At 32.7% G+C, this 15,872-nt stretch overlaps 1 protein-coding gene across 5 annotated transcripts in view; it reads right to left on the reverse strand.

Moving 5' to 3' along the window:
• The window catches only part of cic (Putative transcription factor capicua), a 42,477-nt gene that overhangs the window by 25,179 nt on the left and 1,426 nt on the right, over positions 1 to 15,872 (reverse strand). For all 5 annotated transcript variants that reach the window (XM_068763874.1, XM_068763875.1, XM_068763876.1 and 2 more), the window contains exon 2: positions 700 to 868. In XM_068763874.1, coding sequence (XP_068619975.1) covers positions 700 to 825 — 126 coding nt within the window. In that variant the 5' untranslated portion in view covers positions 826 to 868. The remainder of the gene's footprint in view (positions 1 to 699; positions 869 to 15,872) is intronic.

Raw genomic sequence — 15,872 nt, forward strand, 5'->3', positions numbered from 1 at the left:
ACAAATGCAAATTACAACATTTGTGTACATACATTTATCTAAACCTAATAATGACAAATCAATAGTAAGCGTTTAGAAAATTAAAACAAAGATACATGTAACTTGGTACCTTAGATTTGATTATTCAGATCGATATTTAAATATCCCTCTTTCTTCTTAAGTATGTTTAATAAACGTTTCTTTTTCTCCAATCCGCGTCAATATTCGTCAGTGTGGGTTGGCTCTTGTTCACATTATTAAATCCAATTACACAAATATGAGTCTGTATACGAGTATTATAAATATAAACAAATAGCTATCGCGCGCCCGTTCCGCGTGGCGTTGTAGAAAGAAATACGAATATGCAAAAAAATATTTTGACTTATAAATTGATATTTTAATAAAAAGAATAGTTGTACCAAATTTCAAGTCTCTAAGTATTATGCTATATTCCAGATACATCGTGAAAATTACTCATATACGCAGGATGATTAGTTATAGATATAAAAGCTTTAAAAGAGTATATATCTCTGGAAACAAGTCTTGACTTGACATTTAGTAGGAAAATTCCTTTGCCTAATAGACGTTAGCTAAAATGAGTTTTACAAAATTCCAACCGCAAGGGATGTATAGAGGCGTCTTTTAAGTTCGCCGCGAAGCGGATGGACAATGGCAGTAGTAGTAGTAGTAGTAAAATATTGAAATGATATATAGCATCACCTGATCATCGATGTCTGCATAGAGAGCGTGCGTGTGTGCGTGTGGGTGCGCGTGCGCGCGATAGTGGTGGTGCGTGGGGACGGCCGACTGCGGCAGTGGGACGCCGCCCGCTTGCGTGCGCTGCATTACCGCCAGCCGCTACCGCGGATCACTCATTGCCGGCGACCGCCTGCAGTAAAAACAAATTCAACATCTTCCCAGTTCGATGAAACATTTAATGTAAAGAGTAGATGTTATCGAGAGAGTTCCCGGGCATTGCTAATATAACACGAAATGACATCATAAACGAGTAAACAACACCATTTGGTCAATGACCAAGAATATTGCTATTTGATAATCAACCGATCTCGTAAGAAATCAAGCCTGGTGGTATATCACAGGAGATGACACCCACATCATACTAGATTTTTATCTGGAGTTTTTCCGCCACTTCTCCCTGCGTTAACGCTTTCCGATGTGGTAGTAGTGTCGATCCCCTCTTGCTTGTATTATCGTCAGTCCGTGAAATGTTCGCCGAAGATATCTAAGAACTTGGCGGCCTCCCAATCTTGTGAAACAATAGCAAGTAGCGGGTCCAAATAGTGGCCCTCCTGCGAGCCCACGGGCTTCTCACATTTACCGCCTGACGAAATTTAGGCGTCATGAGTTTATTTTTCAATCAATGTAATCATTTTTATTCCTGTATGTAAATTGCCATAAACACCGGCACCCACTTAATTTGATCTTTTTATCGATTGCAGTATTTATAATTAAGCATTATAATGTATGTATTTACTATGAGTATATGTACATAAATGTATATTAATAAACATATGTGGGTTTGTGTGTACTCTCCAATACCTGTTAATTGTATCTCTATTTTTATTCTATGGTTGTCTGTAAGAAATTGCCTTAAGTGATAAGACCCCACATTACACTCTTTTTACTTACATTACATGTAATTATTTATATGTATATATTTATTTTCTGACATGTACAATAAACAATATTAATTGAAATAAATAAACTGGTTTGATCGCTGTTAACACAAGGCCGTTTTAACAAAATAAAGCCGGTATGTATAAAGCACAGACAGAACAGAACATTAACTGAGTAGACTTAATTCACGACTGCCGATATAACTGGATTATCTTCACTTAATTACATAAAAAACGGTGCTAACACTTCTGTGTAAATGTTACAGTTTTGCAAGGGCATCGTAACCAGCAAAGTTACTGACGCATTATAATCAGGCAAGATGGAGAATATACATGAAAAATGTGCACATTATACCACTAGGTGACGTAACAAATACGGCATGGTAGTATTACACACCGCACGGTACAGCATATATATGATATTATCGGGTAAATACATGGTATAAAGACAATTGGCAGAAGAGATTCAAGCAATACTGCAGAACAAAGTCGGGGCAAAGCGTCTAGTGCCGGTTTGTCAGAAAATGAATGTTCTTCTAGTACAAACGGGACCTACGAGGCCCTAAAATTTCACCGGATTCAGCACTTCTGTGGCGGACAATGGATAGAAGTTGTTTCAAACCATCGCGATAGCACGAGAGATCAAGGGTTGCGTGAACAACGCATACCCGGAACTGTGGCGAAATATGAACGGAGCAATAGGGGTTACCAACCCACTCAGTGTTTTAGTACACAGGAATCCCACATAACCCTCTCCTTCTCCCAAAAAAACAATGTATCTTGAAGATCCAGAAGGTTTTTACCTCAAAACTAAAAAAGAATAAGTAAAGAATTATTATGACGATAAAAATGTCACTTTAGTCTTGCCTGTCGGTCAAATGCCCATCGGTTAATGTCAGGATATCTATCACGTGAATATAATGCAGTGCCGCGCAGTTTACTATGTGCATCGCAAAGCTTTATCTACTCTGAACACATTGACACATGAAATTACAACACATTATAATTATAATAATAAGCCAGCGCCGGTGCTTCATAATAAAATACCAAAAAGCATACAAAACTATCTGTACAAATTTACCACTAAACATTTTTTACCAACATCTATTTATATTTAGACTTGAAGTTTTAAAACGCCAAGAACAAATTAATGAAAAACACTACTCACAGTTTATATGTTAACATATTATTTATAAGTTAAGTGTTATAAACTTCATGTATACGCATTAAATACAAGTTGCTGGACGTCAGTCTTAATTTGTATTGTCACAAATATTTTAAATAACAAATATTGCTATCCTAATAAAATAAATAATGCACATCACAGACACTAGTACTATTACCAAATGTTTAGCTTAATGTGTTGTTCATTACAGTTTCTCGTGTCGTCGTGCGCTGGGACTTCTCGAGAGCACTGTTTACTTCGGGTCGAAACGTAACGTAAAGTCAACTATTAAATCGTCTGTTATCACGCCAATAAACATATATAATGACGTTAATCGATAAATGCCAATTGATATAGACAAAATACGAGCGGCACGCATGAGATTACTTTGCGTTATCACTCAGTTCAATCACTATGTCAGCAGAAGTGGGGTTGCCATGCATCTAACTGCAGCAGAAAATATTATTATAATAGTGAATACATCAATATATTACTTGCACATATCAAAAAAATATCACGCCTCACGAAAAAATTGATATCTACAAATAATTAAAGAGTCCAAAGTTATTTCGTGAGACATTATAGATACGACTTTAAAACTTACTAATTAAAAAGTACGTTACGTTAAGTTTAGTTATCCGGCATACTTACATATTATTATCCTAAGATTTTTTCAATTCAAAAGTACTTTCCATAATAAGCCAGCAAATCAATTTTCTCTACATTAATATGCAACCGAACTTTCAAACAAAAAGAAACCTTTTACATAAACTTTATTTCAGCAGCAAAATGTACGCTGAACATATGGATTCCGCATAGATTTCCAATAGAATCGGTAGGAAGAGGTCTGCGTCCAGGGCCTGCCGATGACCATAAAAAATTCGTCCACTTAACTCCTCTTGAGGCTCCAAGGGCTAAGTGTTCTATGCACTATATGGCCTGCCCGCTGTCACTCCAGTTTACCAATCCGCTGGGCTAAGATTAGTTAATTTAATTTATTTGTAGATCTACATATTTTTGATTCGATATCGTAAAGAAATCCTGAGCGTAGCTTTGTCCATAGCTCGTTAAGCGACTTTAGGGTTGCTAATGAGACCCGAAGTGAGAGACAGATGAATTGGTAATAAAGTAATATTTTAAAACGGTAGTATAACTATAATTTACATAACAAAATAACTATGCATAGATTATTATCGTCCACGTCTGATGATTCAATACTCTAATACTAAGTCTACTCTACTACTAAGTCTCATGGTGATTTAATACAGCTGTGTTCCACTCAAAATGACATTAAATCAACTAATCTGAGTACAGTTTATCAAGACCGGAACAGTCGGCCAGACGGACAGTAGTTTAATCACGCTTAGTACATGGCTCTATAAAAGATAATTTAAAAACACGATTTAATTGAATTAAATAGCAAATGCTATTTGTTATTTGTCAGTCAAAGAGCATAACTGAAGACACTGCAAGGCATAGGCCTCCCCCAAATATCGACACAATGACCAGTCTTACACTGCCTACATCCGGCGACTTACCGCTACCTTGACTGCGTCGTCGCTTCACCTACTAGAGATCTACCTACGCCGCGTTTACCAGCTCGGGATCGGTACTCGAGAACCTCTCGGCCTTAACAGCACTAACATTTCAAACGATAAACTGTTTGAGTGACGATCTTGATTCGTCTACGCATCTCGTGATTTGTGATCGTAATTTCGCAAAGCTTCAAGCATAAGCCTCTGCAAAAAAAACTTGCAATAAATATAATTAACTGCTTTACACGCGTTAGAATCAATATAAAAAACGAAAGGAAGCCTTTTTAATCGCAGGAAGTCATACTTAACGATTTACGCGTTCAATAAACTTCACGTATGGGTTGTAACAGAATATTTGAGACGGGAAGTGAACTACCACCTGACATCTGCTTGTAAAGATTCATTCGAGGTGCGTGATGTGAGAGACGTGCAATTAATGAATCCTCCAAAGTTTTTTGTACATACAGGCTGATGAATTATACGTATAAAAGCTTTAAAAGGGTGATTGGATAACTCATTTGTGAAATCCAAAATTATCCGGCACGTAGTGATCACAGAAATATACCACATTAATTCGTTTTATTCTATTGCGATGCGACAGGCCTGTAACATGTGGAAGTACAATCTGCAGGGACAGATAGAAAATTAATTTTAATATGGAGTAAAGTGATTTTTTTTATTATATTATCATTACGTTATTTATTATAACGGATGTTTGTTTTTGAAGTACCATACATAGCAAATGAGCTCAATAATTCTGAATAAACATTTTTAATATGCGTGATATCTTCGTAACAAAAATCATAATTACTTAACTAATTTATAAATAAAAGTGATAAATTAAGAGATGTTCAACTAACGTTACGTATAATATATGCACGCAGAACAAATAACCGCCGAATCCTCAAGATTCTAGAGTGGGACGTCAACTTACAAGACAGACTATAGAGGCCATTTGCAACCGGTCCCATTGAAAATCTACGGGCAAGGCCTATGTCCAACAGTGGACGTCTTATGTCTTAAAAGATGATACCCATCATTTTTATAATTTAATTAGTTTATTTCTTACTGCAGACGTAAAACAAAACGTACTTTCATATAAAATATGCAGCGTTAAAAATAAATAGCAGACGTAGAAATATTGCGTTATTAAAATATATTTTTTCATAATTGGATGGCAGTTGTGTCGGGTTTCAATTCATGCGTTCGCAGCCGTTCGCGAGGGAAACTGGGGACAAAAGTGTACGAGTGCACTTGTGATGTTCAATAAGTTCGAGTCGGGTTTGTACGATACCGAGCGTGATACAAGCGAGATAATTGGCGATATGTTATCGGATTATACTTTCTTTTTGATTCGTCGATATTAATATCTTTACGTACCACATTGATAGGTAAATACTATTTTTCTTTATTACGTTCTCAATTTTTAGATTGGTGTTTGGATTAAATCTGTAGGTTTGAACAACATTACAATTTAATTTTTTATGTACATACGCCGTACAATGCCGTAATTAATTAAATATTTATGTTTCAAAAATCCGTTAATAAAAGCATCTAAAAAAATCTGAAATAAGCGCCATTTTTGTCTTCCATTTTCTATATATAAAAAAAACTAAATCGTCATCGTTGCCCATTAGTCATACGTATATAGCTAACAATGTGTAATACACATTATAAATATTTAACTTTTTTATATAAATCATCATTTACGTTTTCCTCGACTGGTGTATAGTCGTTTCTAATTAAAAAAGGCTTTGACGCATATTCCATCGTTCATTTCTAGAGTGTAGCTTGATTACTCGCCGGTATGAGTTTGCTCGCAGAAGAAAGACGGGGAAACTAGTCTATCGTCATATCTTATATATGCATGAGTATCTTGTATTTGTGTTCGTATATTACAAAATTATTTCTAATAACCTAACTACAAAAACAGGTTGCAATTAAGGTTAAATCAACCACCGTTTACTAGATTCAACATTAACCAGACCGTGGCATGGCAGACTTTAACTCTAAAGTCTCTTCTTTGAATATTCAAATAAACAAAATGAATGAGTAAAATGTTTCATGTCTTGTCTAATATTACGCAATAACACATCGCTAAATTAAGTTGGCGAAGTATTCACATTCTTTTGTAAGTAAATGTCATGTGCATGTGTTGATTTAATATTTATTCAATTATTCCACGTTATTTAACTTCTGTAGTAAAATTTAAATGGTAGAATGAATCACATATGCAATAACTTCAATAACTTGTGTAAATCAGATAAATCATTGATTAAAAACTAGTAGTTAGTCTCGATAACTAGTGCAAAAACATGAAAATGTTCTCCGGCAATAATGTTATGTTATAAGAATCGAATTATTCATTTACTTTTAAATTCATCTTAACATGTAAATATGTGTATTTAAGTAAGTTTAAAGAGGTTGATAAATTAACCTCGTTAGGTTTTACAAGTGATATAAAATACGATCGTAAACGCGATACATTTTTTTATTTAAGTTATTATTATGTATTGCGTAATTACGTTCGTCTTAATGCCTACGTAAGTCCAAACCCGTTCTGCTTCGAACGAACAAAAAAGAGGAAAACGGTCGGCGAGTAATTGAGAGCTAACGCTATTTCAGCGCAACACAATACCTAACTACGTACGTATAATTTGTGTCATACAGCTGTGGGAATAGCGTTCAATCTAATTCAATATCAGAAGCGTTTTTCGTTTTGTTACGGTTTATCAACGCGAAGCAGTGCGGAGAAACAGGAGATTGAGAACGACTTATCTAATATTGTCACCTAAACGTATTCAGCAACGAACATTTTTCAATACAATATTCGTATTTTGAACTATATTAATATTAGTATGTATCGGTATAATAATATCAGTCATTCCACATTCCATTTGGGCATGTTTCCAAATTTTATTGATACATTGATGGCAACAAATAACTACTGTTATCATTAATTAAAATATACAAAAATCTTCATGCGCATTATCTTATTAATGTCAGTACATTTTTTAATATTACACATCTAGGTAGCCAGTGCGACATTTATTGGTAATTTTATTCTAATCTGTGACTATCCACTACATGTGTAGTAGGTTGAAATAAAAGTATTTGCTTTAACTTCAATAACAAAGGTGTGCGTACTGACTTGTTTTTATTAAAAATATCGTTTTGTCACTCTTTACAATTTAATTGCAAAATACTTCCGTTCCGTACCACCCATCAATAACTGAAATGCCGATGCCATGATCATTAGAATCTTTTATCACCTCTTTTTATTAAAAAAAGATTGTCACGATCTTCTTAATGAAGATTTTATATAATTATAACATTATTCATCATAAACCCAGAACCAATGAGGTTTGAGCCTACAGAATATGTCGAAAGATTTCCTATGATTTCTTTCCTCACGTAGAGTACAAATGCTTCCCCACTGTTCGGTCGCAACTTTATTGCATTCAGGCATTTTCACAAAAATGTACGTTGAATATTGTATTAAATGTTTCAAACATATGCAATGTTAACACCAACGAATGCCAAAGCTCAAGCAGGCCTATGTCAAAACCAAAAAATTGTCAATTTTTTTGATATTGAAAAAAATACCGCGTTTTTTATTTTTATTACTTAACTAGCAACGTCCACTTTTGTAGCCTATATTTTTTTAAATAGTGGAAAAGTCATGTAAAATATTTAATTCAGACTTCATAAACTTAAATTCCTGCAAAAATTGTTTTGACAAAATGTATTTCATACTCTGAGGAGATACGTAGACGGACCTAACTTGACCTAACTTGACCTAACCTAACCAAAAGTAACTAACCTAGTTCAAAGGATTGGCAAGTTAAAGTGACAATGTATACAGGCCACTTGGTGTTCTGAACAAATGGCCGCGGGAGACCACGGAGAGCCATCAAGCTACGGTACACTAAAATAAATTAGATGTTAGACTAGCCCGCTCTGCCTCCTGCCACTTTAAACCCATGGAATCAACATTTACCATTTTGGCAGCAGTGAGAGTCCGTTAAAAAAAACCGCGGACCAGCACACGCAGCACACGTTGTTTACCCACAAGATAGGCAGACGACCTTTTTAATATCATCCGTAGACGCTGTACGCAGAGCACTTGTATATCCAATGGCCTGCGTCGTATTGATGATAACATACTTAATTAAAAATGTTTCCTTCGATTTAATTACCGCAAATAACATGTTTCTTAATAACAAAAACACTATGAAAATTTATCTGCTCACATTAGTTATTCCTTCTTGTCTGCCAGTCCACAAAATTACTATTATCTCACTACAGTGTAAATAACCGGTTCATAAATAGAATAACATAATATTGACACTATCTAAATATTATAAACATTACAGTGCAGCCAACTTAACGACAATTGTACAACTTAAAGTATTTACAATAACAGGTGATAAAGCTATGGCTAAGATGTCACAATAATCAACTGGCGCTACTCTTCAAAATAAACGGCTTATGTATTTTATTATTTTACATGACCGTATCAATTAAATAAACTAGAAAAATAGATAATAATAAGATCTCTAATATAGGTTGATAAGTTATAGGAATAAAGGCTTTTTAAAGTGTTGAATATATAGCTTATCTGTCAGTAGAAAGCTTTAAAGCTATTGCAACTATTTCCGAACACCCGTATAAAATGATCACTCTAAAATATGCCACATTGATTTACTTTGTCTATTGAAATACGACAGGCCAATAACTTCTGGCAGTATAAAGCCAGTAGGGACTAATAGTCAACAATAATTAATTTGAATGTTTACAGAGTTCTGAATTTTGAAAATTATAATTACGTTAATTAATTCTGAAACCAATAATTTTTGGACATAGTGTACCGTACATTAATTGACAGAAAATGAGCTATATATCCCTTAACATCTACAACCAATTACCCTGTGTAATAGTCGATCTAAAAAATAGATTTGAAAAATCTGATACGATTAAGGAAATAAAAAAGTACAACTACTAACAGTATTTTGCTAATCAATATATTTAAAGAAGAAATTGTTATGGATAAACAAGAAGTTCAGAGTTTTATCAATGATTCACAAACAAGTTAGCTATAACTAGCACACAATAATTATATGCTATCGTGAACTTGTTTGTTAGTATTCTTGGCTACGACAAGTTTTAAGCATTGAATCTTAATGTACAAGATATTACAATCAAAAGCATGTTCGGACATGTTCCATCTAAACTCCCGTATGGCCTTGGTGTAAGCAAGGATCGGTTTATGGATGTAGGGTTACCATTCTTATTAACATTGGAAAATGAACTAAATATTTTGATACAAAAATTATTTATGGAAACAAAAAAAAAATAATAAAACGCTCGGCGAATGACTAGATTTTCAAACTTTAAAAAGAGATTAATATTATTTTGATTTACCTTTTATTAGATATGAAAGTATCTTTAATGGTATTTATAATAAACAAATATTTATTTTTTCAAATAGGCATAACGAAACACCTTTGAAAGCTAAATTGATAGAATGTATGTTCGGCGTGATGAACGGCCCGATTCGGTACGTTGATTCTATCTAGAAAAACATAGTCAAAATTCGATAGTTATTCTTGTAGCGCCTACTTAATGTTTTTATAATTATTATAATTCTTCTATTTATAAAAGAGGAAATAATCAATTACGCCTTTGTCATATACCACGTATATATAATACCACACGTGAATCATAAACAATTTTAAACATTGAAATTTAATTTTAGCTGTATAATAAGTAGTAAGTATAAAATAAGTTAATATTTAAATATTAGTATGTTGCTGATTAGAACTTTGATAACAAAAATTAGTTCCGGTTAAATTTCTCCTCGCAATAGGAGATTCATGTAGTGTCCCAAAAAATTTGAAATACATGGTATTCCTGTGTACGCTGTGTCTTGGCTAGTAATATAGTATGTACGTAGGTCGTTTGTTTGATAAGGCAGATAAACATGTTAGTAATTGTGCCCGTCTGACTAACAAATATTCTATGTAATTAAAAAATATTATTAAAAATTGCTTACATGTTGATATAGCAAAGTATAAATTCTGCTGTACAATGTCCGTGAGACAAGAGCAGAAAAAAGTAATTTAAAGTTTTGTACAATTATTTTCTGATATTACTGATTTTTTTTTGTTTTTAAGTGAATATGCGTAAAAACTAAATCCAGAAATACAATATTATGATATATAACAAAAAAAGCAAAACACAACAACAAAAATAAAACATTATTAAGTGAACAGATGATTTGTATATGCGTCAACAATTTTTATATGATTAAACAAATTAAATAAAGACAGTAGAGCAGCTTATTTTGCGATCATCAGTGCAGTTTAGAGAACAGCCAGTCTAATTACGAGACGTTTTGTATATCCTAAGGTGAATCTCAGCAACGACAATGCTGTACGATTTCGAAATTCTGTTCATTGTTGGACTAGGTTCTTATTATACATATGTACATTACAGGAACCAATTATTGTGTGATCTGTGGATCGAGGATACAGTCAAACTCGCGGGAGACGCTGGATGCGAGTAGCTCAAGATCAGTCATCACGTTGATCTTTGCAGGAGGCTTATGCAGCGGGCGTCTATCGACTGTTATAATGATGATATTACAATTTATTCGTAAAATAATTATTTCCAAGCTCTTGGAATGCAATCAAACTACATTTTTACCTACTATTTAAATTACTGCACCCCATTCAACGACTTTTATAAACATTTGTAATAAATCAAGAATAATTTACATTGGAGACATTTTTACATTACATTTTTTTTAACATTTTCCATAATAATAATTTTAAACATACGTCACTGCGTTTAATTAATATTCTACGCCTCCGCCACAGTCTGAATGTGAATAAATAAGGCAAATTTATTGAGACCTAATCGTTTTACCGGTTTTTCAATTAGTATAGCCTAAAAATATTGTTTTTGTTAAAATAAAATCTTTCTTTATTTTATTTCTAAAACCAATATTATTAATTTCTAAAACCAATTTTATCAATATTATTATATATTATTAACATATGAATTGCTTCTTTAGACAATTTAAATGATCTGTCTGAAGGTTTTCTATCAAAAGAAAACCTTCAAATAGGTCTGAACAGGTAATCTTCATATCAGCTTAGTTTATCTAGATTTCAGTATGTTATGTCTATCGGCAATCAATCTCTTTTTTAGCCATGCTACGTGAAAGAAAGACGAAGGAAAGAAAGATTTATTGTCCTAATATGGATATAAATCCAGAGGTCTCCCTTTTCGATAGACTTATATTATTATTACTTTTATCAGATGAAAGCCCTCATGGAACCGCGCCTGAACCTATCTGCGAAGTGCATTGGAGAGGCTAAGATGGCGGTAGACTGTGAAAATACACACACTACACACTTTAATGCCAGATATTTAACTAATAAAAAAAAAACCTCTCGTAAAAACAATAAAGGAATAACTAGTAACTAGTAACTAATAAAAATATATTTGTTAATAAATTACATAGGCATATGCTTTATATAGCAAACAGTCTCGTCTCGCGGGAATGACGCAATTTCCGGTAAACACTGACACATCGATGATCTCTATCACAACGTTGCGGCTTAGCGTTATTGTTCTATGCACACGTATGTTGCTCTGCTTTTTAACAACTAACATTCGACTAAACGATTCCATGAAACAAACAACGTGAGCAACTTTATTCGCGGTGAGCGAACCGAGACACAATATCATTATTAATAAAAATTATCGCCCATCAGTTGAAATTTGACGGTCATACAATACTTTAAACACAATGAAATTGAAGGAAAATTTCTTAAATCCATTATTAAAGTGATCAGAGTTTTGCGACTTGTTTATATGCCCATAAACAAGCATTTTCGGAAGTTTCTAGGGTCCTGTATTAAACATAATTATGCGTATTTGAATATAGTGATATATGTAAATGGGTAAAATAATTCATCGTAATCATCATGGTTACAGCAGTATAATGCCCACGGCTGGACATAAGCCTCCTTCATAAATTTACATAAGGACCGTCAGTCTTTCGACGATATCAACAAGGACGTATATCCACCTCGTGATTGAAAGTCCCACGCCTTGCTTGCCCGTCTGTGGTCTTAGCTTCAGCGCCAAGCTCCCAGCGATCCGTTCTACGCGCTATATGGCCAACAGTTCGATTCGATATATAAGATGGTGTTCTCTCGATGGCTTTTTGAAAGACAGTGAGCTTGCGAATGTACTTATAAAAAGTTTTAGTCTGTCAAGATACAGAGCTCAATATATTTGTGTATCTCCGGTAATTGCAACGTTTGTAATAATTTCCTAGAATTTTACTTATTAATTTTCTAAAAGTGCAATTTAATAAACAATTTGCTTATGTTCAAATTAAACTTATTAAATAATTTGAAAAAATTGTACCTAATGGACGTGGAAGAAACCGAGTATTTATTAACTCTAGTTATATTGTATAATTATATAATAATAAATAGTTGAGCTGATAATAAGCATGTATTTTAGAACATATCATTGTTACGGAATAGAATTTTATATCTATCTTCACATCAGGACGTCCTCCACTTCGTTTGTCGATCTGTGGTCTCCGTTCCAGAACCTTAAAGTCCCAAACGTATAATAAATAGATTACAACGCGGACAATTAGCTCGCAGATCGAGTATGCGCTTTGCCACTAAGCTGCATCGGAGCATTTCTCACCCGTGATTAAATTTTTATTTTAATAGGATATCTTAGCAATCCTTAAGAAACTGATAGATATATCTAATTGAGGATATCGTTTTGGTTAATAATTTTACTAATAATAAACAGTTTTCAAAGAAATAAATTGTCTTCAATATTAGTACATTTCAGTAAATGTATAACCAACTTTATTTCATCATACTATTAACTTTATTTCATCATAATATTAATAATATATGTTTAGTCTACAGCTAATATTATCGGATAGACGGTAAAGTACTCGTATAAACTTTAAGTAAACGCGCTGAAGTGAATAAGCTGGTAGATAATTCTTTAATTGCACATGACTGGTCTATAGGACTGTGTAATTTTGCGTGTGAATATTCTGACATTTAAACAGATGTTTCCATGGACTTAAAGGGCTTGTGTATTACTATCTAAATAAAACACGATATACGTTTTGAAATAAAAAGGGAAACTACGGATTCAGTTTTTTTTTCAATCACCGATTCCTGTTATGCCTTGCAAACTTATTCAGATTTTATAAAAGTTATTTACGATATTTAAAAAAAATTGAATGTGCTACTTATTGCGTTTAAATTGTATTAGTAAATTTCCTTATAATATTTAAATCTTCTTTACACATTTAAAAGTTTTGTCCGGTTTATGCTACTGTGTTTGTATTACTTTACTTATGAAATGTATGTACAAATAAATTATTTTTATAATTAGGACAAAAAATTATTAATTTCCTGGTAAAAAATTTTTTTCAGAGATTGTGTTGGTTTTAAAACCTTAGATTTAGTCGTTGGAATTGGTATAATTTTAATTATTAAGTAAATTGCCATATACGACTGTGACGTCACGGCGCCATGTTTACAGCGAAATAATATATAAATAATAGGGTGTACAAGTTGTGGTGACTTACAGTTAAAGCTCTTTTCCTTTAGACATGTCAAAATGATGAATCTCTTTAGCTATAATATTAATTACTCAAAGTAATCAAACATAAGTGCTAATGACAGACCAAAGGCAAAATTACCAAATACAATAATGACTTTGTAAAAATACCAATATTATCATAGTTCTCACATTTGGCTGTTATACTTCATACTATTCATACTTCTTCTTTTCAGCCCATTCACGTCCACTTCTTGGCCTCCAGCAGATCACCACGATGACCGGTCTTGCGCTGCCCGCATGCAGCGGCTTCCCGCGACCTTGTCATCGGTCCACTTAGTGTTACCACGGACCAAAACGGCCGTCTCCACCGACTCGTGATCACCACTCGAGAACTTTCGGCCCACTACCACTGCCAATTCAGACGAGCAATTCATCGAACCACGTCGGTGGATGGTTGGTTCTTTATTGTCGAACCTTAGTTCTTTTTTTGATCTCCTCATATATAATTAGACCGCGCAGCGAAACTCCGAGCATAGCCTTTGCCATACTACATCACCAATGAACAAATATCAACAATTTATGCAGCATTCAATAAATGTATTGCACTAATGTACATACTGTATTAAAGTACAGGATAAAAAAAAATTGGGAATTTATTGATGATTTTATCCACAGACATTGTAAAAACTTTAAAAAAGAAACTAACATATTTATCGAATTTAAAATCATTCTAAATCGACGCAACGAATTATCAGAAAAGTTGTTGATTGGTTGTTTTAAACATAATGCAAAGTAACAAGAGTGGGTCCTATTGCCAAAATTGTAAATGTAGTTATTTTCATTTGTTTATTAGATAACTAAAAACAGTGGTAACTTTGTGTTTATGATAAAATCATTTTTAAGAATAATCATAAAACTATTTCAGAATCATATTTCTTTTAAAAATGTAGCATGAAAAAAAAATTTTTATACTACAATTAATTACTCAATCAATTTTATAAAATATACTTTATTGCTAGGTTATTCTATTACTGGGAATAATGTAAAGTAAAATATATTAATTTTTATTTAATTGGTGTATCATAAAATGATTGGTTATACATGTTAAGGGATGAATGTATAGATTATATAATACAGATGTGGTACAAGATAACCATAAATCAATGGTTTCAGAAATAATAAATAAATTAACGATAACATATTAAAAACATGTTCACAAACTCTATACATATTGAGATTTATTATCTGTCCCTGCAGATTTTGCACTGCCAGAAGTATTTGCAAGTTACATTTCAATAAAAAATTAACATATTTCAGAGTCATCATACCCTGTATAAACAGGGTAATTATAAATAAGAGTAAAAGCTTTAAAGCTTTTTTCTGAAAAATGAGCTATACATTTACCCCTCTAAAACTTTTATAGTCATACTATTTTTGTAAGTAATTATTGCTCCAATGATCTATCTATTTAATATCCAGATGATGTAATTTTTATGTATCTAAGCGTTTTTATAATGACATTGAATCATAAAAAAATTCTAAAAATTTAATACCTTAATTGAAATACTTTGCCATTGAAATTGATTATAGTCAAAATTTATTATAAAGTCAATAGTAGATAGCTGGTGAAATTGTGATGAAACAACCTTATTTAAATGAAACTTTTTTTTAATATTGCTCATGGATATGACAGAAATAACTCTGAAATTAAAATAAATAATTGTTATGTACAAAACAAACTATCAGAGGTGACACCATCAATGCAACCTTAGAATAAAATTAACAATTGTTTCCACAATGTTTACTATTGATTGATTTATAAAGGCAGAATTATAATCAGTTATAGTTTAAAGTTTTAAAAAAATCAAGACACTTTTTGGAATAGAATATGCAATAAAATTTAAATAAATTTTCTGTTACACAAACCATGAC

Source organism: Battus philenor, unplaced genomic scaffold (assembly GCF_028537555.1).
Source record: "Battus philenor isolate CCGP_79_NKW_IND1 unplaced genomic scaffold, ilBatPhil1.0.hap1 SCAF_18, whole genome shotgun sequence".
In the NCBI taxonomy this organism is placed as follows: domain Eukaryota; kingdom Metazoa; phylum Arthropoda; class Insecta; order Lepidoptera; family Papilionidae; genus Battus; species Battus philenor.